The 23,311-nt window shown below is 37.6% G+C and overlaps 1 protein-coding gene across 1 annotated transcript; it reads left to right on the plus strand.

Moving 5' to 3' along the window:
• The first annotated feature begins 677 nt into the window (after window positions 1-677).
• On the plus strand, window positions 678-6,292 carry LOC123875867. The gene is made up of 2 exons (XM_045921924.1): window positions 678-690; window positions 1,308-6,292. The coding sequence occupies exon 2, from the start codon at window positions 2,777-2,779 to the stop codon at window positions 6,290-6,292; it is 3,516 nt and encodes a 1,171-aa protein (XP_045777880.1). The 5' UTR covers window positions 678-690; window positions 1,308-2,776.
• Window positions 6,293-23,311: the final 17,019 nt, after the last annotated feature.

The raw sequence follows: 23,311 nt of genomic DNA on the forward strand, positions 1-23,311 counted from the left end.
ATAGTTACACAACACAATATATATCTCACTTTATTCGTGCATATCAAGTTAGTAGTGACACTGCTTTGCGGAATTTAATTTTTAGGGTTCCGTACCTCAAAAGGAAAAACGGAACCCTTATAGGATCACTTTGTTGTCTGTCTGTCTGTCTGTCCGCCCGTCCGTCCGTCATGTCTGTCAAGAAACCTATAAGGTACTTCCCGTTGAATAAATTATGAAATTTGGCAGGTAGGTAGGTCTTATAGTACAAGTACAAGAATAAATCTGAAAACCGTAAATTTGTGGTTACATCATTAAAAAAAATTAAAATGTGTTTCAATTTTCAAAGTAAGATAACTATACCAAGTGGGATATATATAAAAGGGCTTTACCTGTACATTCTATGCATAATAATGCATAAATATGCATTTTAATTTATCGTGCAAAATGTTGGAAAAATACCCGAGTACGGAACCCTCAGTGCGCGAGTCTGACTCGCACTTGGCCGGTTTTTCATAACACGCCATGTTGCATATAGACGGTTAGCATTAACTTAGCATATATCAACCCATGGGATAGTGCAATAGTTACATCGCTTATGTAAATATTTATCTACACAATAGCTGATGCCCGCAATTACGTTCGCGTGGATATAGGTTTTTTTTTAAACCTGGGATAACTTTTTGATTTTCCGGAATAAAAAGTAGCCATGTGTTAATCCAGTGTATAATCTGTGCCATTCCAAACAGCCAAATCTGACTAGTGGTTTTAGCGTGAAAAAGTAACAAACATACACACACACACACTTTCGCCTTTATCACACTTCACATTTAATTTTATAAAGGCGAAAGTTTGTGTGTATGTGTGTATGTTTGTTACTCCTTCACGCAAAAACTACCGGACGTTTTGGGCTGAATAGTACGGAGATAGAATATACCCTGGATTAGTAAATAGGCTACTTTTTATCCCAAAAAATCAAACAGTTCCCACGGGATTTTTGAAAAAACCTACATCCACGCGAACGAAGTCGCGGGCATCAGCTAGTAATATTGTAGAGTGAGATTTGATTATAACATTTTCCTTTTTAAAAGAGCTACTGAGTTTCTTATTCTCCTTGTCATTGCGGCCCGTTACCGCTCTATACAAGTCGTTCGTTGCTTTTACTCAGCTACCTAACAAGCTGAATTAAACCCAGCGTAGCAAATTACTATCGATTGATACTGAACACAATATCTCATAAACCTTCTATTCTACGTGAAACCCTTTGAGACTGAACTACACAGTGTACTGTGGTGCCTATAAGGAAGATCAAAGGTGTTTATTATTAGATGGGAGGTAACCGTCTGTTCAATCCCCATCGACTAGATAATCTTATTTCGTTTAGTTTTAGAATTTAGTTTTAGTTTTAGATAGGTTCATTTGAATTTAGCGGCAGATCAATTAGCTGCAATAGGTATATTGTTAGAATCGTTCGTCGGGTTGATAGAAATATAGTCGCCAGTGAGGGTAGATAGGTTACCGCTCATTGGCAGAGTCGCTCGCGCGTGAAGACAGACGACACACGTCGTCGGCGCTCCAAGCCCCGAATCCATCACGCTGGGCCCTGGGGCCATCCCAAGTGCTACAGGGAAGTGCTTAGTGTCGGTACCGACGGGAGGAGAGACTGCGACGGCGCTGGTGAGTCGAGTTTTCTTATTTTCTCCTCACTGGTGTCGCGTCAAAATTAGGTATTCGTTTTGAAAAATACAGTCCATCAGGAAGCGATTCAAACCCCTTCACCCATGCCAACTGGCCGGACTGAACATTGGTCCTTCGAACCGGATTTGTTTCGTTTGAACCACACCAACTCTCGTAAAACTCGGCCATGTTGGCAATTTGTTTGTAAGAATATTCGATTCTTATAACCAAATTCTCGAATCGCTTCAGTGTTTAGGCGTTGATCTGCCGTTAAAACTTATTTCGCATAGTAATACAATATAATAGGTCCCTAATTGTCGTAAAACCTACGAAAGAATAGAAACTACGCATGAAATTGTGTCGTGTCGTTGTGTCGTTATTAGTATTTCATCGTAGTTAATATTCGCGTAGAAGTTCGTTTCTAGACCTAAAACTTCTGTAGCACTTGCATTTCGTATCGTATTATAAAATATTGTGTCGTATTTCGTAAATTGTTTCGTATCTCATTGAATAAAGATCGTTTAAATTCCATTTTATCTTTCACGCGGTATTGGATATTATGCGATCAAATAAAATTGTCGTTGTTCTCGTATGCATTTAGTAGTAGTAAATGCTATCATACTTGGTCGCATAATATTTCATAATCCGCCATATTTGTCGTTTTAGTCATTGGTCGGATGTTATGCAGTCAAATTAAGTTGTCGTTGTTTTCGTATGCGTATCGTGATAGTGAACGCTCAATCATACTTGATCGTATAACACTGCATTCGCCATTACAGAAAATAACAATTAATTGCGTAAGTAGGTACCTTTTGTTCTCGTCTCGTTTTAGTTACTACTTACCTAATTAATGTTTGAAAATCGATTTTGTTCCTAAATACCTAGTAGGTACAGTAAATAAATATACTTATCTACCTAATAGTTGTCGGATTGAAATACTTAGTTGTAGAAATAGGTAGGTAGGTATCCACTCGTATTCGATTCAAATTGTTTTTCGGTATCGAGTATAGATATTAGCCCCTACTATTTGTTCGATTGTCGCTTTGTTGCATACAATCAAAGTTTCGTTCGAGTATCGTTAGTTTCGTGTTGTGATTACGTTTTAAAATAGTTTGTTAAGATGCCTCGATCGGAATTAACTGCAGTAGGACGTCGTAGTCAGCAATTAAAACGCGAAATAGCCTTGAAGCGTATCGATGAATGTTTGACAGCGGGTTTAGAGGCAAAGGATGATGCATCGAGATTACCATTGTTTCTATCACGCTACAGTAGACTCGAAAGTTATTGTACGAGTTTTGAATCACATCACTTGAAACTTTGCTCGGAAATATCGGACCCTAAGGAGTTGGATGAGGAAGATGAGGTTCGTAGTGATTTTGATAATAAATATTTTAAGATAATTGAAATACATCAATTATTAACTTCGAATGTCGAATCACGTCCACTTAACGAATCGCAATGTTTTGATACTACGGTAAAATTACCTAAACTTAACTTGTTGAACTTCGAGGGAGACATCAAGTCATGGGGTACATTTTATGACATGTTTAATACTATGGTACACAAGAATAAGAGATTGTCTAACATTGAAAGATTTTCGATACTTTTGTCACTTCTACGTGGTGAACCATTGGAGCTATTAAAGGGTTTTCCACTTTCTGAAAACAACTATTTAGATGCATACGCGGCTTTAATTGACCGTTACCAATGTAAACGTAAATTAGCATTTCACCACTGGGAAGAACTACAACATTTCAAGTGCACCTCCACATCTCCTCGCGAGTTACGTCGTCTCGTTGATACTTTTAAGAAAAACATAGCGGTTCTTAAGAACTTAAGATTACCGGTCGACGATTGGGATTTTCCATTGTTTTATTTGATGATAACTAAACTCGATCAAGATACTCGTCGTCGCTTTGAACTCCAAAACAATAAAAAGGACATTCCTTCGTTTGACTCGTTGCTCGAATTTCTTGATAAGGCAAGTCGGGCGCTCGAGCTAGCTGAACTCGAGCCTACTAGTAGCGCGGTCGCAACGTCCGCCACATCGTCGTCATCCCCGCGCCAACCGAGAACGCCTGCTGCCAACATTCGTGTGCCGCGTGAGAGGAATTCGAATCCTCACACAAAGGCCTTGATTACCAATACTACAGTCTCCTCTGACTCTCCATGTATTTTGTGTCGTAAAATTCATTCGCTCTCGCAATGTTCCGAATATCAAAACAAATCACCTCGAGATCGTTTTACTCTAGTAAAGGAACATAGGTTGTGCGTACTTTGTTTACGCCCTGGCCACGTCCTTAGACTTTGTAAATCTAAGGCTCGCTGTTCAAAGTGTGACATGTCTCATGCAACGAGTCTACATTTTGATGACTTGTACCCTAAGCCTTCCTTCGATGGTAGTGGAAGTTCACCTGTTGTCAGCACTTCACCTCAAGATACTCTGAATGTCTCGAAATCTGCGTCCAGCACTGAGACAACGAGTGTCTCTCTTTTAAGTGATTCAGTGCCATCCCACACTTCTCTGTTAGCTACAGCTGTCGTCGATGTCGTCAACAATTTCGGTTGTCGTTCTAAAATTCGTGTCGTAATCGATAGTGGCAGCCAATCAAACTTCATTACGGAGGAGTGCGCTCGCCGCCTCGGACTTCAGTTATGCAAAACAAACATCTCTGTTGAAGGCATCGGGCAAGCCTCTTCTATCATATCTTGTTCCACCAACTGTCGTATCGTGTGTCCGGATGTGAACATGGATATTGAAGTTCAAGCTTTGGCCGTGCCTACAATTTGCAGCCAGATGCCACCTGCTAAGTTTGATAGTAAGCAATGGCCTCAACTTAAAGGTCTTAAGTTGGCAGATCCGAATTTTAATGTACCTGGACCAATCGAGGCTCTTATAGGTGTAGACGTTTTCTGCAAAATATTCTTAGGTGATCGTATCGCATGTGGTGAACAGGGACCCACAGCATTTAACACAAAGGTAGGCTGGATCGTGATGGGTAACACCTCACCAACGATTTCTCGTGCCTCCTTACCTTGTCGTCTCGATCCACATGACTCGCAACTTCGTAAGGTCTGTGATGTTAATGATCTCCCTAGGTCGTCAACCATGAGTGAAGAAGAAGCTTTATTGGATAGCATCTTTACCAACACTCATACTCGTTCAGATGTTGGTAGATATGTCGTTGAACTACCTTTATCTCGTAATGCCCATCTCCACCCTGAGTATAACACGTTCGTGAGGGACTATGTCGAAAACTCTTTGCATAGTGAACAACTTGTTATCGAACCGAAGCTACAGGCTGACATCCTTTCGAACGATGTCTCTCGACCTCTCCATGATGTCGCTACTCGCGCTGATTTACCGGAGCCAACGCCGAACTTGTTAAATCATATCATCGAGGTTCTACGCCGTGGTTGTTTTGAGCTCAGGAAGTGGGCCAATAATTTCTCGTTGTTGTTAGACAATATTTCTTGTGACTATCGTGGTGGTCAATTGTTATTGTTCATTGTCGAGAGCCAACTCTCAGTTAAGGTTCTAGGCCTGGAGTGGAGTCTATCCCTAGACAATTTCTCATTGTCGTTAAGACTGAAGCATGAAGTTTGCACCCAGCGTAATGTAATGTTAGAATTCGCTCGTACTTTCGACTTTTCGAGACTCCTTGAACCTCTTATTATCGCTTTCAAGTATATCGTCAAACAAATTTGGGCGCCTGGGCTAGAGTGGAAGTCACCATCCTCTCGTTGGAAGACATACGTCGCTAATTGCATTGATCGCATTCAGGAGACAATCCCTCCTAGTCATTGGCACCTCATCAGGACCGAGGATAATCCGGCTGACTGTGCCTCTCGTGGCCTATCGGTTCAGCAATGTATCGATCATCATCTGTGCTGGTCTGATCCTAAGTGGCTGTCGTCTTTTGAACCCGTTTGGTCTAATGCTCGGATCATCGAAGAACCCGCTACTGCTAAAGCAGAACAACGCGATTCAGTTGTGTCGTCATTCGTTGCAGTCGATCAACTCAATAACTATCCTTTGCTTCCCAAACCGTTACGCAAGTTACATCCCTTTTTGGATGAAAACGGTTTAGTCAGGGTGGGCGGTAGACTAGTTCATTCGGAACTAGATCACGGTTGTAAACGCTCTTTGTCGTTACCCCGACAACCACGTTTAACTTCGCGTCTCGTCAATCAAATGCATCCTGATAACATGCATCCTGGTCTTAGAACACTAAGCTACTTGCTAGCTCAGAATCATTGGATTCTTTCGTCTCGTCGAGCTATTAGTAGTCAGCTATCTAAATGTGTGAAGTATTATCGCGATGATCCTAAATTTTTAACATTTCGTATGAGTGGCTTACCCAAATTGAAAGTTTTGCCACTTAAAACTCGTTCGTGGTACCCCTGGTGGGACCCTGGCGGTTATCAGAGTCGATTTCGTGGGACCGTTTCCCTCGTACATTTAGCGTTGTCGTGGATCTCGTACCTATCGTCTCGTAGAATTGCGTTTCTCGTGTCGATCTCGCTACCAGGACTAGGTCGGGTCGACTACAAAGACCATAGAGTCCGCTACTATTTATCGATATTTAAAATACACGTATTTTGGTGGGCGGAATGTTCAATCCCCATCGACTAGATAATCTTATTTCGTTTAGTTTTAGAATTTAGTTTTAGTTTTAGATAGGTTCATTTGAATTTAGCGGCAGATCAATTAGCTGCAATAGGTATATTGTTAGAATCGTTCGTCGGGTTGATAGAAATATAGTCGCCAGTGAGGGTAGATAGGTTACCGCTCATTGGCAGAGTCGCTCGCGCGTGAAGACAGACGACACACGTCGTCGGCGCTCCAAGCCCCGAATCCATCACGCTGGGCCCTGGGGCCATCCCAAGTGCTACAGGGAAGTGCTTAGTGTCGGTACCGACGGGAGGAGAGACTGCGACGGCGCTGGTGAGTCGAGTTTTCTTATTTTCTCCTCACTGGTGTCGCGTCAAAATTAGGTATTCGTTTTGAAAAATACAGTCCATCAGGAAGCGATTCAAACCCCTTCACCCATGCCAACTGGCCGGACTGAACACCGTCTAGTTTTAATTAATTCCTGATAGTCTAAGGGTGTTGTACGCTTTGGTACAAGCCTGTTAAGTTAACTTTTTTTTTTAATTAACGGGCAGATGTTTAAGATAGAGCTTACAAGTAAAAATTAAACATTAGTAAAAAAATTTTGGAGACCCTTACTTTTTTGGATGTATAACATCCGTTATTTTAATTTAAAAAAATGTAGATTATGTCACTCGGGCCATAATAACGAATCGATTGACACCTCATTCATCAAATCAGCCCAGTAGTTTAAGCGCTACGGTGGAAACTTTGAACCGCCGACCTTTCGGTTTTCAGTCCACTCTTTTAACCATTGAGCTATTGAAGCTTAAACATTCTATAAACGTTGAAATGTACTTCATTATGAAAGTAAATTGGTAAAGCAATGTAACGATGTTGAAATAGTCATACCATTATGAAACACACAGAGCTTTTTTATAATGTGAACTTCGCTATTCAACAGTCTGTCATAATGTCTCCCTATTAACCCATCTCAAAATCTTACTCGACAAAGCCTCGGAAATATAGCAACAAGATTTATATTCTTAGAATTTCCATTCCACGATGTGCCACTGTCACTTAAAATTCTTAGGAACCTCCTCAAACGGAATAGATGTTGTTGGGGCCACTGTTTCTTTGTAAGAATGTTAGACTAATTAAATTCCGCCTTCTATCTTTTGACCTCTATCGTACCGGACGGGAGACCAGCCTAAGCTGGATTTTAACACTGTCTATTTGCCTCCCAACTTAGATCCTCGGGATACTAAAGCCTCGCTTCTGATCGACTCCATGGCTCTATGTAATCTTAAGCAACATAATTATTTAGTCAACAAGAATGGTAGAATCCTCGACTTGGTGCTTTCACGTCAATTGAATTGTTCACTTGCGGATACAGAACCCTTAATAAGTCCTGATGATCATCATCCTCCATTTGAGGTAGATGTAGATATCGATAGTGCTATAAACAGGCGACAGTTGAAACATAATATTGGTGCTAAGCGTCTCAACTTTCATAAGGGTAATTACGTAGAAATTAAAAAGGAACTAAGCAATATTAATTGGGAAGCGAGGTTGTCCAATAAAAGTCCAGATGAAATGGTGAGTGTTTTTTATAATATAGTGAACAAAATAATCCTACGCCATACGCCATTTTCCAAGGATCCTACTTTAGATTATCCTATTTGGTATAATTATCCGCTGATTCGCTGTATTGAAGAAAAGCGCCAATATCATTTACGTTATAAAAAATTCAATAATCCGCGTGACTATGATACGTTTAGCATGCTTAGAGCTAGGTGCAAGAGACTTATGACTAAATGCTATGCTAATTTCACCAGCAATGCAGAAGAATCTTTAAAAGAAAATCCTAAAACATTTTGGAGATACCTTAATGCCAAAAAGAATGTCAACTATGTTCCTGATACTATGACCTATAATGGCGAATCTGCAAGTGACGGGGGGGAAATTTGTGACTTATTTGCTGCTTTCTTTAACTCTGTGTATACTCATAGTACTACTTCTTATATTGACCTAGATCCAAGTATCGCCAATACCAATAATTCAGTGCTATCTGACTTAAAAATAAATCGAAAGCAGGTTAGCAAAAAGCTACATCAATTGGATGGCAACAAAAGCACCGGTCCAGATGGATTACCGCCACACTTTATAAAATTATGTGCTAATGAACTGTCTATGCCACTCAGTATTATATTCAACGAATCACTTAATACTGGCATTTTTCCAACAGCTTGGAAAACGGCCTATGTAATTCCTGTATTTAAGTCGGGAGATAAAAACAATTGTGAAAACTATCGCCCTATAAGTCTGCTTTCATGTATAGCAAAGGTATTTGAATGCTTTGTGTATGATGCTTTATACAGCCATGTCAAGCCAGATATATGCATTGAACAGCACGGATTCTGCAGGAATAGGTCTACCGTTAGTAATCTTTTAATCTTTAAGAATTATATTTGTAAAGCATTTGCAAAAACTAAGCAAGTTGATACTATTTACACAGATTTTTCGAAGGCTTTTGATCGCGTGAATCATGAACTGTTGTGTTTAAAACTTGCTGCACATGGTATCCATGGTAATTTGCTCAGATGGATAAAGTCTTATCTCACGAGACGCAGCCAAATCGTTGCTTTGAAGGGATATCTCTCAGCTGCTGCTCTTGTTCCGTCTGGCGTACCGCAGGGCTCGCATCTTGGACCTCTTCTGTTTATTATTTTTATAAATGATATTAAGAAAGCTATAAGCAATGAATGTCTTTTATATGCTGATGATTTAAAAATTTTCAGTGAGGTCACAAGCATTGAACAGTGTGTAGCTCTACAAAATGATTTGCATAGGGTGACGGAATGGTGCTTTAAGAACCATATGACACTAAACGCCAATAAATGCCAAGTAATAACTTTCTCTTCCAAAAAACATAACATTCTATATGAGTACAAGGTGGACCAATGTACACTAGAACGTAGGAACTTGGTAAAGGATCTGGGTGTACTCATGGACAGTAAACTCACATTTCGGGATCATTATGACCATATAATTAAAAAAGGTAATCAAATGCTTGGCTTTGTGTTAAGGAACACTGCAGACTTCAAAAATCCAAATACCTTGCTAATCATATATAACTGTTTCGTAAGGAGCGTAGTTGAATATGCATCTGTAATCTGGTCACCTTTTTATAAAATTCATTCAGACCGCATTGAGCGAGTTCAACGACGCTGCCTCAGAACTTTGGCTTGGCGAAATGGTCGGTATCGTTCTCTGAATAGTTATTCCCGTAGGTTACAGTATTACAAGGTTGATTCCTTAAGAGTGCGCAGAGACATTTCAATGCTGGCATACTTATATAAGATCCTGCACTCACATATTGATTCTCCTGTGCTACTGTCTTTGATTGACATTAATATTAGATATCGGAGTCGCTATCCGGGGAATTGTAAGACGTTTTCTCTCAACGTATATAAAAATAATACCTCCTTTTTTAACCCAATAGTCAGAATGTGTAGATTTTATAATGAGTTGGTCTCCACTAACGATATTGATATATTTAATAGCAAAGCTACTGTGTTTATTAAATCTATCCGAAGCTGTGATGCTCTAAATAATATATAATAATATCTCAATAGTTCTACTAATGTCTTAGTTTTTAGGTTAAGTTATTTACTTAAGTTTAAATGTTACGATACAATTAATTTATTTTCGATTTTTGGTATTGTTTAGTTCTGTTTTCTAGTTTTCTAAAATTTTAGTTTTTTGTGTATAGCTGTTCTAAGCGACACGTCCATTATCTTATTGACTGCGTATGTACACACTTTTTTTTGGAGAGTGGCTAGTTTTTTTTTCATGGCTTTATTGTAATATTGTATTATTATTGTCATTATCTGTATTGTGTGCTTAATAAACAAAAACAAAAACAAAACAAAACTTGAAGCTCGTGGAGAGCGTTTGAATAGAAGCCGGGGGTCAAGTGCCGTTGGTGGAGTTTAGCTTTAAAATATAAAACTGTTTTTTCTCGTAACAAGAGATGTTTTCACTGTTTACCGGAGATAGCTAAGCTTGAACAAGAGCGGGTATGAAAATGGATAAAGGTAATGAATAGGGGAATAATTCGGGGTGTTTTCTTTAACACCATTCTGCAATGGATAAGGCAGAAGATTTATTGTATTTGTTTTCATTTTGGAATTAGAATATAAAAATTGAAACTAAAGTGTTATTTACCTAGATTAGGTAAATAACACTTTAGTAGTTTAGGTTCATTAGTTTAGGAGCTACGATGCTACATACACAGATACACACGTCCCCTCTTTTTGGGTCGAGGGTTAAAAATACCATAACTTTAGACAATCACAATAGTTGAGACTGTAGCAATGATTGATGCAGTTGCAGTTATACTGTAATCGACCAACCGAGTTTGAAAAGCAAGCCAAAAATTTAAGATTGTGACTTGTTCGTTTTCAAAAATTCGTTTAAATTCGTTTCGAACAGGCTCTATTAACTTTTTACGGTTACGCCATGTTGATGGATGAAAGTGATTCTATAGGTAAGCGACCTATCTGGGTAATACTGGACTAAGTTGCAAACCACATCTGTCTTATTTTGCAGTCTAATGATAACTGAACAGCGAAAGCAAACCGCATTAAATAGTGAGTACAGTAATTATACGAGTAAACAATATGTAGGCAGTTCTAGCATAGGTTGGGTTATTGCTTTGCCTTAGGTATGCTACTGATATCAGTCATTCAAACGATAAATGCAAAATTTCTCTGTATAAAATACCGTGGGAGTCTTGCTAGTTCAACTGATACAATTGTGAAGGCATTTATCTAATGGTAGAATGTACGACCGTAAATAAGGACTCAGAGAAATTCCAAGGAACTTAAAACTGTTTCAGCAGTTGAATTATTGCCGATCGGGACGCGTTGCGGAAAATATAAGCGGATTGTTTTTGAAACGTTCAAGAATTCCCTTTTACAAACAGAACGTTAGTAAGTACTTTTAGGTACATCTTACCAATAATGATATACTTACGGCATTATTAACTAGATAGTCAGGCCACTGAAATTAACGTAAACAAGTACCTATAGTTCGCGACAGGTTGACATGGCAATCGGGATGGGGACGCCTCAAACACCCGCCCAGCCCCTGCGGTAACCCGGTGTGGGATAGCGCGGGTGAAGGTGTGCGGGGAGTACCCCCGCCTCATTCCCCGATTGTCATGTTGACCTGTCGCGTGATTTTGTCTGAATAATACTAAATATTATTTTAAGGATCGGAGCGTAAGTACAAGTGTAAATTTAAAATTTTCAACACCCCCGACAAATCATTTTCAAATAAATAATTATGTATATCTAGGCAACGTCCATCTTGACAGCTTGACATTTGTCAATTGACACTTGAATATTATGAACCTAAGGGTTATCTAACCTTCTTTTCTACAAGAAAACTAGAAAATAGCTGATAACTTTTAAACGGCTGAACCAATTTTTTTGGATTATAGCTAAGAACACTCTCGATCAAGCCACCTTTCAAACAAAAAAAAAGTAAATTAAAATCGGTTCATTCGTTTAGGCGCTACGATGCCACAGACAGATACACAGATACACAGACACACAGATACACACGTCAAACTTATAACACCCCTCTTTTTGGGTCGGGGGTTAAAAAAGAGTAATTTTATGTAAATGGAACACAAGTCCGGATGAATTACGTTTTACTTAGAACATTTCGGGTGTTTTGTTAGGGCCTGCAAAGAAATAATAGATGAAGACTTGTTAAACTTTCTCATTTATTTTAGTTTCAAAGGCATGGCCTACTATAATTCATATCATCATAATTTAAATGAAACGAAATAAAAACTATTTTACTTGGCGCTTAAGATAACTTTTAATAACTTTCGAACATAGTCCAACACGCTGGCCAAATGTGGATTAGCAGACATCACACACCTTTGAAAACATTATGGAGAACTCGCAGGTATGCAAGTTTCCTTACAATACTTTGCTTCGTCGTAAAACAAGTGATATTTAATTACTTAAAATCATTGACATGGATTTACATTTATATTGCTACTTAAAATAAATAATTTATAAATATGCTTATATTCTTTTATTTGGAACCATAGCGCAAACACAAAACGCACATTATAACTTCGAATAGGTAAGCGGAATTTACATTACGAAATTAGTGGCACGAAATTAGTTTCACGACATTAATTTCATCATAGATTGCACGTGTAGATGTCTAATTTCATAACGCATGCATTGTGATTAAGTATATTATGCACTACTTTCGTAATGTAAACTCCGCTTTAGAGTGGCCTCCTAGTGGGTGATCCATATCTTCATTGCGATTTCCACTGCAACGTTGCCATTCTAGACCTTAGGACCCCTATCGGGTTTTCGAGCTCTGAAACACAATAAATTAATACTTAAATGAAATATTATATGAATGGAAATTTCGAAACGACCAAGGTTTACGGACCAACTCCATCGTCGCGTTATCTTATCACTTGAGCTATGCGTTAATGGACTAACTCGTTAGCGAAGGCAAAGATTATCAACAAATCATATTTCATACTGTGAAATATATCTGTACTTGCCATAAATCCCTGATACTAGCGTTTCTGGTACTGGTCATTACTTTGACACTAATGTCAAGATACACACAGAGGCAAAAAGATGAATTAAGGTCATCGCTCACTTATACGACAACGCTCCCGCATGGTAAAAGAATGTTCAAAGTCTTACTATGTACACATTTTACAGTGACAACATACAATTGCAAAACACCGCCGCCTTTTAGGGTTCCGTATAGGGACCCTTATAGGATCACTTTGTTGTCTATGTGTCTGTCAGTCGTGTCTGTCAAGACCTATTAAAGGAATCAAAAACTACAGGGCTACGTACTTTCCGTTGTCTTAGAATCATGAAATTTGGCAGGTAGCGATGTCTTTATACACAAGTAAAGGAAAAAATCCGAATCGGATTTTATATAATCGGATTTTATATAATCGGATATATTGTAATCTAACCGCAAATTCCATGAATTTGCGGTTAGATTACAAAACAAATTAAAAAGCCCGACTCGGCCGATTTTTTTTCATAGGTATTCAAAAAGAAAGTTAAACTCAATGAAAATAATACTAGCTGATGAGACAAATAATATTATGTATCATACACACAGAATATTGTAGTATCTCTACCATACACGGTAACATAAGATTTTTATGAATAATTTATGTTACACCTTTTTATCGCACTCGGTACGCTCACAATGTACTCGAGTTTTCTCGAAGGAATTTTTGCTGGAACATTCTACGAAATTTCGTCACCTATTTTCTGTGTTTATCTTTATCAAAAAGCAGCACGGTTCTTATGGAAAGAAGTTATAGAAGTGTGTTGTTTTGCATATTACTATACAAAAACTAAAGAACGCAACTCGAACGCATACGAATGATTCTATAGAATCTTTCACGCGCAGCGACCCAGTAACTAACATATTACACTGCACAAATTAGATGACGCCATGGGATCTTCAATCCCTCGCCAAAGGTCTTCAATGATTATACAAATTTCTAGATACAACGCTTCGGTCAGCTGGATCCCCGGCCATAACAACAAACCGAAGGAAGATCTTTATAGATTTAGGTATAGCTTGAGTTAACATCGCCTGTTCCCGCACTGAAATTATTAGTAACGTTCCACTCTGCTAAAGTACCACCCACTAGACCACTGGGTCTAAAAGTATATACTTTGAATTGGGCATAATTGTTTGTGAGTTGGTTTTTGTCAATATTATGTGCTGTAGATATATGTTATGTTTAAAAAAAAATATACTTTGGAGAAAAATAAGGATTTAATAGCATTAAAATGGAAATCCAGATAAGTAAACTAGTATAATCTATATATAAGGTAATCTATTCGCAATTTCATGTACCTAGCATGACATAAACTTATTGTTCACACGCTGTCTTCTTTTAAACGTGTTGCTTGATAAACTTTACAGGTCTTTAGAAGTACTAAAAGCCCTAAAATAACAGCTTTCGCAGCGTATTTTCCATTGTAATAGCTGAAATAAAAGAAAAAATTAAAGTTCGTCGAGTCTTATCTGTGTTGGTAAGAATATCTACCGAAGTTCTCAAACGTATTTTAGTTTAACGAAAAGAAAATACAATACATCTTTTTAGTACAAACGTACTTTTAATTATTTTTTTAGGATTGATACTAAAAAAGTTTCTCGCACATTTATTATATAAACTTTTCTATTAACTATTAACAAACTATTAACAATTGCCATCGGATCACATCGATGTATTTTTAACCCCCGACCCAAAAAGAGGGGTGTTATAAGTTTGACGTGTGTATCTGTCTGTGGCATCGTAGATCCTAAACTACTGAACTGTTTTCAATTTAGTTTTTTTTTTGTTTGAAAGGTGGCTTAATCGAGTGTTCTTAGCTATAATCCAAGAAAATCAGTTCAGCCGTTTGAAAGTTATCAGCTCTTTTCTAGTTACTGTAACCTTTACTTGTCGGGGGTGATATAAATTTTTAATTTACACTTGTTTTAATTTATGCTCATGCTTATAGTAGGTAAATTTAAAGTGTGATAAAAATTGTCTTAAACGTCAACCATTGGTGTAGGAGTGTACCAACCAAATCAGATTTAACTCAATTCAAGAGATATCCAGTAAGTAGGTACTTCCCGCATTACACAAGAGCATTATCGGGTCCACTTTCCAATACTTAGGTACTATGTTGGCGCTAAGGTGCGAGGTAAAAGGCGCTTGGATATCCCGCACTCTCATGTTACTTTTAGATACCTGAACTGTACTTACTCGTATATTGGCCGATTTGCTTAGAATTCCGTACCCGATGGATGACAACGGAATCCGTGCCTCCGCTGTCCGTCCGTCTGTCTGTCAGCGGGCTGTATCTCATGAACCTTAATAGATAGAGAGTTGTTTCACAAAGAGTCTACTCCTATTGCCGCTCTTGCAACAAATAATAAAAAACAAAGATGACCAATATCACACAAAATTGTAAAGGGGAAAGTTTGTATGTGTGTGTGTGTGTGTGTGTGTGTGTGTGTGTGTGTATGTGTGTGTGTGTATGTATGTTTGTTACTCCTTCACGCAAAAACTACTGGACGGATTGGGCTGAAATTTAGAATGGAGATAGATTATACCCTGGATAGGCTACTTTTTATCCCGGAAGAGTTCTCGAGGGAATTCCAAAAAACCTACATCCACGCGAACGAAGTCGCGGGTATCACCTAGTTAAAAATAAAAGTACATAGCATATACATACAATGATACGGAACCCTCCGTATGCCAGTTTGACTCGCACTTGACTGTTTTTTAGCTATCTCGTCCTCTCTGTTCGTGCTAGCTAGTATTAAGTGTCGAACCAAATCAGAATCAACCCAATTCAAGATATAGGTATATCCAGTAGGTATGTACTTCCTCGCATTACACAAGAGCATTATCGGCTCCATTTTCCAATACGATGTTGGCGCTAAGGTGTGAGGCAGGATGGGAACGACTCTCGGATATCTTGCACTCTCGTGTTACACGTAGATATCAGCTGAGCTGTACTTATATTGGCCGATTTGTTTGCTTTTCCAAATTTTTCGGGTTGCCTACCTCAAAAGGAAAAAGGGCCCTTATAGGATCACTTTGTTGTATGTCTGTCTGTCTGTCCGTCTGTCCATCTGTCCGTTTGTCCGCCTGTCAAGATAACCTTTAGGGTACTTCCCGTTGAGCTAGTATCATGAAAGTTGGCAGATAAGTAGATCTCATAGCACAAGTAAAAGGAAAAATCCGAAAAACGTGAATTTTTGGATACATCACAAAAAAAAATGTGGTCATGAGCGAATAATAAGTATTTTCAATTTTCAAAGTAAGATAACTATACTCAATGGGGTATCATATAAAAGGGCTTTACTTTTACATTCCAGAACAGATTTTTATTTATTTTTATACGCAAGAGTTATTGATTTAACGTGCAAAATGACGGAAAAATACCCGAGTACGGAACCCTCGGTGCGCGAGTCTGACTCGCACTTGGCCGGTTTCTTTTCTATGTAAATTTTCTCTCAAGGAAAATCAAAAAGTTTTCACTTCACGACTACCCAAAAAAAGTAGTGACTAATATTTTCAAGGTTCGTGTATGTAGGTATGTGAGTTAAGTACTCACTTGTAATAAAATCTAAAGCTAAAAAAGTTTGTTTTGTTAACCTAGAACCAAACTTTTATAAATACGACGAAAGGTCTCTATATTTTTTAAGAACACCTGAAACAAAAATGCAAAATGTCTGTTTCTATCTTCATTGCTTCTGTGATCTGTCTGATTCCAATTTAGAATCTTACCTGAAAAGCTAAAGCTATTTAAAAAGTTTCTATTTTTTCAACTGCTGAGAACCTACCTACGACGAAAAAATTACTAGCTACATTTTAAAAACGGCTTTCTTAAAACCCAAAATGTCTGATTCTAAATCAAGCTACAACAGATAGGTAAGTACATGGCAAAGCACTTTATCAATTACGTAAATAATGTCCACTTTGTACGTAATAATGATGAGCTGACCTGTTTGATGGGTATCTTTGCTTAAAGAATTTATACTTTAATCCGTTCACATGAGGTTCACAATTGCTTGGCTGGTGATAATGATTAGTAAAGTTTGTCGAGTATATCAAAGGCATTCCGTTCTGATATCCCAGGTATGTGATGCGAATATTAATCAATGCAAATAGGTTTACGCTAAACGGGAACAAATCGACCAATCAAACTATATAGGTAGTACAGACTATATGGCCCAGTAGGACAGACACTTATTTTTTTGACGTGACAACGTCTTATAATTCGATAGAGCCGGCTGCACGCATGAAAAAACATGACTCATGCGGCGTTACCTCGCTCTGAGTCGTTCCATGTAAGGCTTGAAGTGCAAGCGAGAGCGCGGAACGAGCGACAAAGAAGCACAATCGGCCTTTGTTGTCACGTTCAACTATCGTCAGTAAACCGACTTTACAGACAACCAATTTTATTTTATTACACAGTAGATTCACACTAAAACTGGATTAAGCTGGTTAAACAATTTTGATCCAAGTCAGTACTAACTGGATGGACTAATATTCCCTCTAACTTCCTCCGCAATAAGGATGTCGCCTACTAGTCAAATCAGCAACTTTTTATCAAAATGTCAAAATGCGCGCTTGGAATGGAAGTTCTCATCTTTATCTCGTGCTTCTCCACTGTTGGAGGCTGGCAGGTATCTCGCCATATACATAAATTCTTATCTTTCACTACACGGAAAATTTGTGCTACGACTTTCCTCTTCTAGCGACGCTGTTTCCTTCACTTTAGCTCACTAAAAGTTGATAGGTAGCTAGAAGATGCCCGCGTCTTTGCCCGCGTGGATTTCGGTTTTCTAAAATCCCGTAGGAACTCGGGATTTTCCGGGATAAAAAGTAGCCTATGTACTAATCCAGGATAATATTATCTATCTACATTCCAAATTTTCTATTAATCCATTCAATAGTTATTGCGTGAAAGAGTAACAAACATACACACACACACACACACACGCATACACAAACTTTCGCCTTTTATAATATTAGTGTGATGATCGTTAAATATATTTATCTACAAAATGGTACTCTTACTCGTATATAGTTCATTCTGGTTGAGTCGAATGCTTGAGGATCTGGAAGTAGTTACGTATTATGACCCTCAGGAATGAAGTTGGGGCATACCTATACGACACAAAGGGATATAGTGAGAGAGAGACCCCTAAGTAATAGTCTAATCGTATGCTTGTGCAGAAAGTTTATCTTTTCCGTACTAACAAGACAACTGTTAACTGGGACACGTTTCGGCAAAGGCAAAGCAAACGGGGCTATAATATCCGGCCGCGCAAACTGTAGGTAAATAAATCTGTTTGTAGATCCTATAGTAGTGTTAGTACGATTTCAAAATCTCGTCAACGTGTGCCGACGTTGATAAAACATCGGATTTCGAAACGCTATGAATTCAGAAAGCGAAAAAGAAAGTAAAGTAAAAAAACGATGATAAAAACCTAGTGGTTAAAACTACAGACTCTTATTCAGAGGTCCTCTAACTTTTTGGAACTATGTGCTTTATAAGCAATTAAATATAACTAATATGACTTACATTAATGGTAAAGAAAAATGTTCGAAAAAAATGGTATGCCTGAGTGTTAGCCATATTGTTTTCAAAGGTACGCGAAGTCTGCCAATTGGTAGGTATTTGATCAGCATGGCGGACTAAGGCATAAATCCTTCTCACTCTGAGAGGAGACTCGTGCTCAGTAGTGGGCCGGTAGTATTGATCATAATGTCGTCAGCACCTCAATAAAAAAAAAAAACAATAAAAAATGAAACAAAATCAATAGTACTTTAAAAATTACTTTAAATAGCCCTTAGGTTAATATTACTCTGAATAGAAAGTGTTTCAGTGTTTGATATTCTATCAACGTTGACGAATTGTTCAAAATCATACTAATCCTACAACCATAACGTGAGGTAGCTATGGTAAACACCTCTTGTACATTATACGACTAGCCGTACCGGCTCAAGATTTTTATGTTCTCATTAACACCTTAAAGTATACTTTATACCTTCTTATTATTATTATAAGGTAGCTCTTTGATTAATTATTTATAATTCGACAAAGGCAAAGTGAACAGCACTATAAATAATATCAAACCGTCCAAACTGTCGGTAAATAATTCTGTTTGTATAACAAACCGCACAATGCTTTGCTACTGTGAGAAATGTTTCAGACTCTAGAGTCTAGACTATAGCTTTTATAGTCCAAAATTATTGTGTCCTTGACCCGCTCGTTTACGCACAACGCCAAAAACACAGATATCAAAATCACAATTGTGGCGTTTTGCGATAGTGAATAAAATAGTTTGAGTAATAAAACACAGTGCATAGTATTTAAAAATGAAACAAAAAAAAAAGTTGAAAAACTATATCCCGACTACGGAAAAATGAGACAACTTGAACGCGACTTCGTAGTAAAATAAACTAAAAGGAAAGAAACAAGATAGGCTTAGTGATATCATCGTCTTGAGTAAGATTCAATACAAATGCCGTGGTCGTGCGTTGTCGACAGCGTATTTCTTATACTTGATTGATGGCATTCCCAATGATTTTTACTTTTTGCTGTCGACAACACAAATTATTTCCATATAAATCAGTGTGTAAATCAGCCTCTATATTGCAGGTTCGGCTTAGTCTTACTTGGCAAGTGCATTGTTAAATTCGTTGTAAAACATTAAATACGGTCTGTCGCTGGAAGCTTCACAACGATGCGGATCAAACGTAGCCTTTGGACGACTGATGTGTCTGCCTGAATGGCCTAAATCCTAAATAGAGAATAGCTGAAAATTAACGTTCATTTAGAAAATAGCACAATTTGTAACTTTATCACTGTACAGTGTAATACCCAGCTGGAAAAATTACGAATGGAAATGAAATTACTGGAAAAATTGGCGAAAGTTTATATGTGTGTATGTTTGTTACTCTTTCACGCAAAAACTACTGGACTGCCGCTAAAACTGGTAGTGTGTGCAACAGCTTTCAAAAATAAACTTTTTTTTATTTCTTTCCATTCATCCGCTATATTGATTTATTTTTTCAAAATTTTTATAGGGTACAGAGTCACTCGGGATTGTGTTATGATTCTTACGATATCTCTTACATCCAAATCTGTATAGGCATTTCAAAGTTATGGCGGAATAAAGACACTTACATACAGACATACATATACAATTACATACATGAAATCTGAAAACATTACACTCCATTTTTAGGCAGTCGTGTAAAAACACCAACATTTTTGTTCTGATGTAAACATTCAATCAATTGGCCAGTGGGTTCGTGGGGTGAGGATGCCAGATCCTTTTTTAAGGACCTGTCATCCCGTCTTGTGGAGTCCACGGGTGACCGGAAATCTGGCAGTTACCTTGGTCAGCATGTCTGGCCATTCAACGAGGTAACTTAGCCAGCGTTCTGGGCACCCTGCCTCGTTACAGTGATTTGGATGATATTTTTGTTTTATAATTTTTATATTTAAGTATTTTTAACATTTGTGAAAAGCTGTATTATTACTTTCTGAACAAACAGTTTCATAATTGGCCAGTACAATTATATTTAGTACCTACCAATTGCTTTGTTCTTTCTTTTTGAAACGTCTAGTGTTTGACTACATCATCATCATCATCATCAGCCTCTGGACTTCCACTGTTGGACATAGGCCTTCCCTAAAGATGCCTGTGATGGTGGCGCTCTTTGGGGAAAGCCTAGTGTTTTACTACACAGAGCTACTATATACCTAGAGGAAAGACAATGAAAAAAATTAAGGAATCTTATGTACTTAGTTTTTCTCGAATGTTCCGAATTTCCCTACGATCTCAACTCTAGAATTACATTTCGACAAAGAGTTTCAGCAGTTTTAGGTTTCAATCCGAATATTTAGATGAGTGTTCAGGTATGCAGAAAGTCTGCCTTGTTTTAAGTGGATCCCTCCTTTTACTAAGGCTTCAAAGGAGATGAATTATACGAGATTTTACGCCGTAAAAGGATTTCCAGGCAGGGCTGAGATCTATGATGAGTACGTGAGTGGCTTTGTAAGCTGATCCTAGAATATCTTTTGTTATACCAGCGACTAGCATTCCCCCCGGCTTCGCTTGTGAGGTCAGAAAGTGATGATAGCCTAGTAGTTAAAATGTCGGCCTATTTGGGGAGTCTGCGATTGAATCTCGCGTTCACACCGGGAACGCTCATTAGCAATTATAAAACTGGATTTATTACTGAAGGAAAACATTGTGAAGAAACCTTCATGCCTGAGAGTTAAACCTAATTGGGTTTATAACTGAGATACTTGGAATTTTCCCCGCTGGAGAAGTTGTCTTTGAACGCTAATCTATCTTTCAACCAATCTGTCCGTAGTCTAATGACTGATCATACTATAATGAGATAAAACAAAAGGAAATCAATGCCTAATTTGATCATAATATCACGTTATAGTTTTGAAAATACATAAAACTTTAAAAAAAATCATAGAAGCACCATTTTTTGATTTTGCCTCAACACGCGTCGAGTAGCGTTTTTAACCCCCGACCCTAAAAGAGGGGTGTTATAACTTTGACGTGTGTATCTGTGTATCTGTCTATGGCATCGTAGCTCCTAAACTAATGAACCGATTTAATTTTTTTTTTTTGTTTGAAAGGTGGCTTGGCTTGATCGAGAGTGTTCTTAGATATAATCCTAAAAAATCGGTTCAGCCGTTTAAAAGATATCAGCTCTTTTCTAGTTACTGTAAACTTCACTTGTCGGGGGTGTTATAAATTTTTAATTTACACTTGTATAAGTATATTTTTGCCCAGTTAAAAGGTTTTTTAATGGGTTTGTTTTGTGAAATATCGTAAAGTAAGACTGTTAGCCCATTAGCGTCGCCCAGGAGTCTTCCCATAATGAGAGGGTCGTTAGTAGAAGAGGCCTTTTAACTACAATTTATGTATTGTAGAAAAACTTTCTTTCACTTTCCCCTACATTTTGAGATACTTAATGGAATAATGATGTAAAAGAGAGAATGGATTTTATTTAAATTGTTTACTTTTACAAAACTTTTTTATAGTAATGTTATTCTTTTAATCGATAAGACGGGTATTGCAAAATGACGAAAAAACATGTGTAAAAGTTTATTTGGATAAAAAAATCATTTTCAAAGTAAAAGTCAAAGTCATGTGTTCAAATTGGTTACTATTGTACACTTTCTGACTGTCAAACAATGATGTAGTGGTGATAATTAATAACATTATCTTAAACTTATTTAACTTAAAACTAAAGCTACAAGGGTTCCAAACGCGCCCAAGTCTATTTCTATTATTTAACGTAATCCCCAAGGCACAGACGATTTGAAAAGGCCAGATTCGGATTTCCGAAATTGACTCATAATATTTGCTGTAACAAATAGGCTGCATATCACTGAGGTTTGTAAAACATAGATCCAGGATCAAAAGTTTCAAAAAATGTAAACCCGCGTTTGAAAGTTTGTTTCAAAACAATGTGTACGTTTGAATGCCGGACTGAGCGTTTTGCAAAATTTGAAAAATTGTTTCAAACATACATATCGAGTTTGGCTGGAGCTGTGGTAGAACAAAATGTCATGCTCGCATTTATTTTTATTATATTTTTTAGAGTTCCGCACCTCAACAAGAAATAAAAAAACCCGCCAAGTGCGAGTCAGACTCGCGCACTGAGGGTTTCGTACTCGAGTATTTTTTTCAACATTTTGTACGATAAATCAAAAACTGTTATACATAAAACTATACTACTATATAAACTATATACTGATAAAAATCTGTTTTAGGATGTACAGGTAAAGCCCTTTCATATGATACCCCATTTGTTATAGTTATCTTATTTTGAAAATTTAAACACATTTTAATTTTTTTTAAAATGATGTAACCACAAATTTGCGGTTTTCAGATTTATTCCTGTATTTGTGCTATAACACCTACCTACCTACCAAATTTCATGATTCTAGGTCAACGGGAACTACCCTATAGGTTTCTTGACAGACAGACAGACAGACAACACAGTGATCCTATAAGGGTTCCGTTTTTCCTTTTGAGGTACGGAACCCTAAGAGTGTTATTTTTTGTACGCTGGTGCGGAACCTTTCGTGTGAGATTCCGACTCGCACTTGACTGGTTAACTAAATACAAATGCTGTTTTTTTGGTCTAGAGAACATTATTATTGTTTTAAAAACGTTGCAATTAGAGCGTATCATCTTCAAAGTTATAACGATTCCTAAAATAATAATGACAAGATGAAGATTCCCTTTAAAAAATATTTTTCGAGTATTACGTCAGCTCCAAAGATGCTAAAGTCACTTGAGATACCTAGGAGCCCGTGTCAAACGCAATGGACACTGTTGGATTGTCTGTTTGTCTTTCAGATGTTGCTTTATAATTAAAATTCCACTCGCTGTCTATCTTCTGGTCCATGTACCTTG

Source organism: Maniola jurtina, chromosome 20, assembly GCF_905333055.1.
Source record: "Maniola jurtina chromosome 20, ilManJurt1.1, whole genome shotgun sequence".
Classification (NCBI taxonomy): domain Eukaryota; kingdom Metazoa; phylum Arthropoda; class Insecta; order Lepidoptera; family Nymphalidae; genus Maniola; species Maniola jurtina.

Bases quoted from the DNA above. Each gene is read 5' to 3' on its own strand.
- LOC123875867 (XM_045921924.1), top strand. From the start codon at position 2,777: ATGCCTCGATCGGAATTAACTGCAGTAGGACGTCGTAGTCAGCAATTA.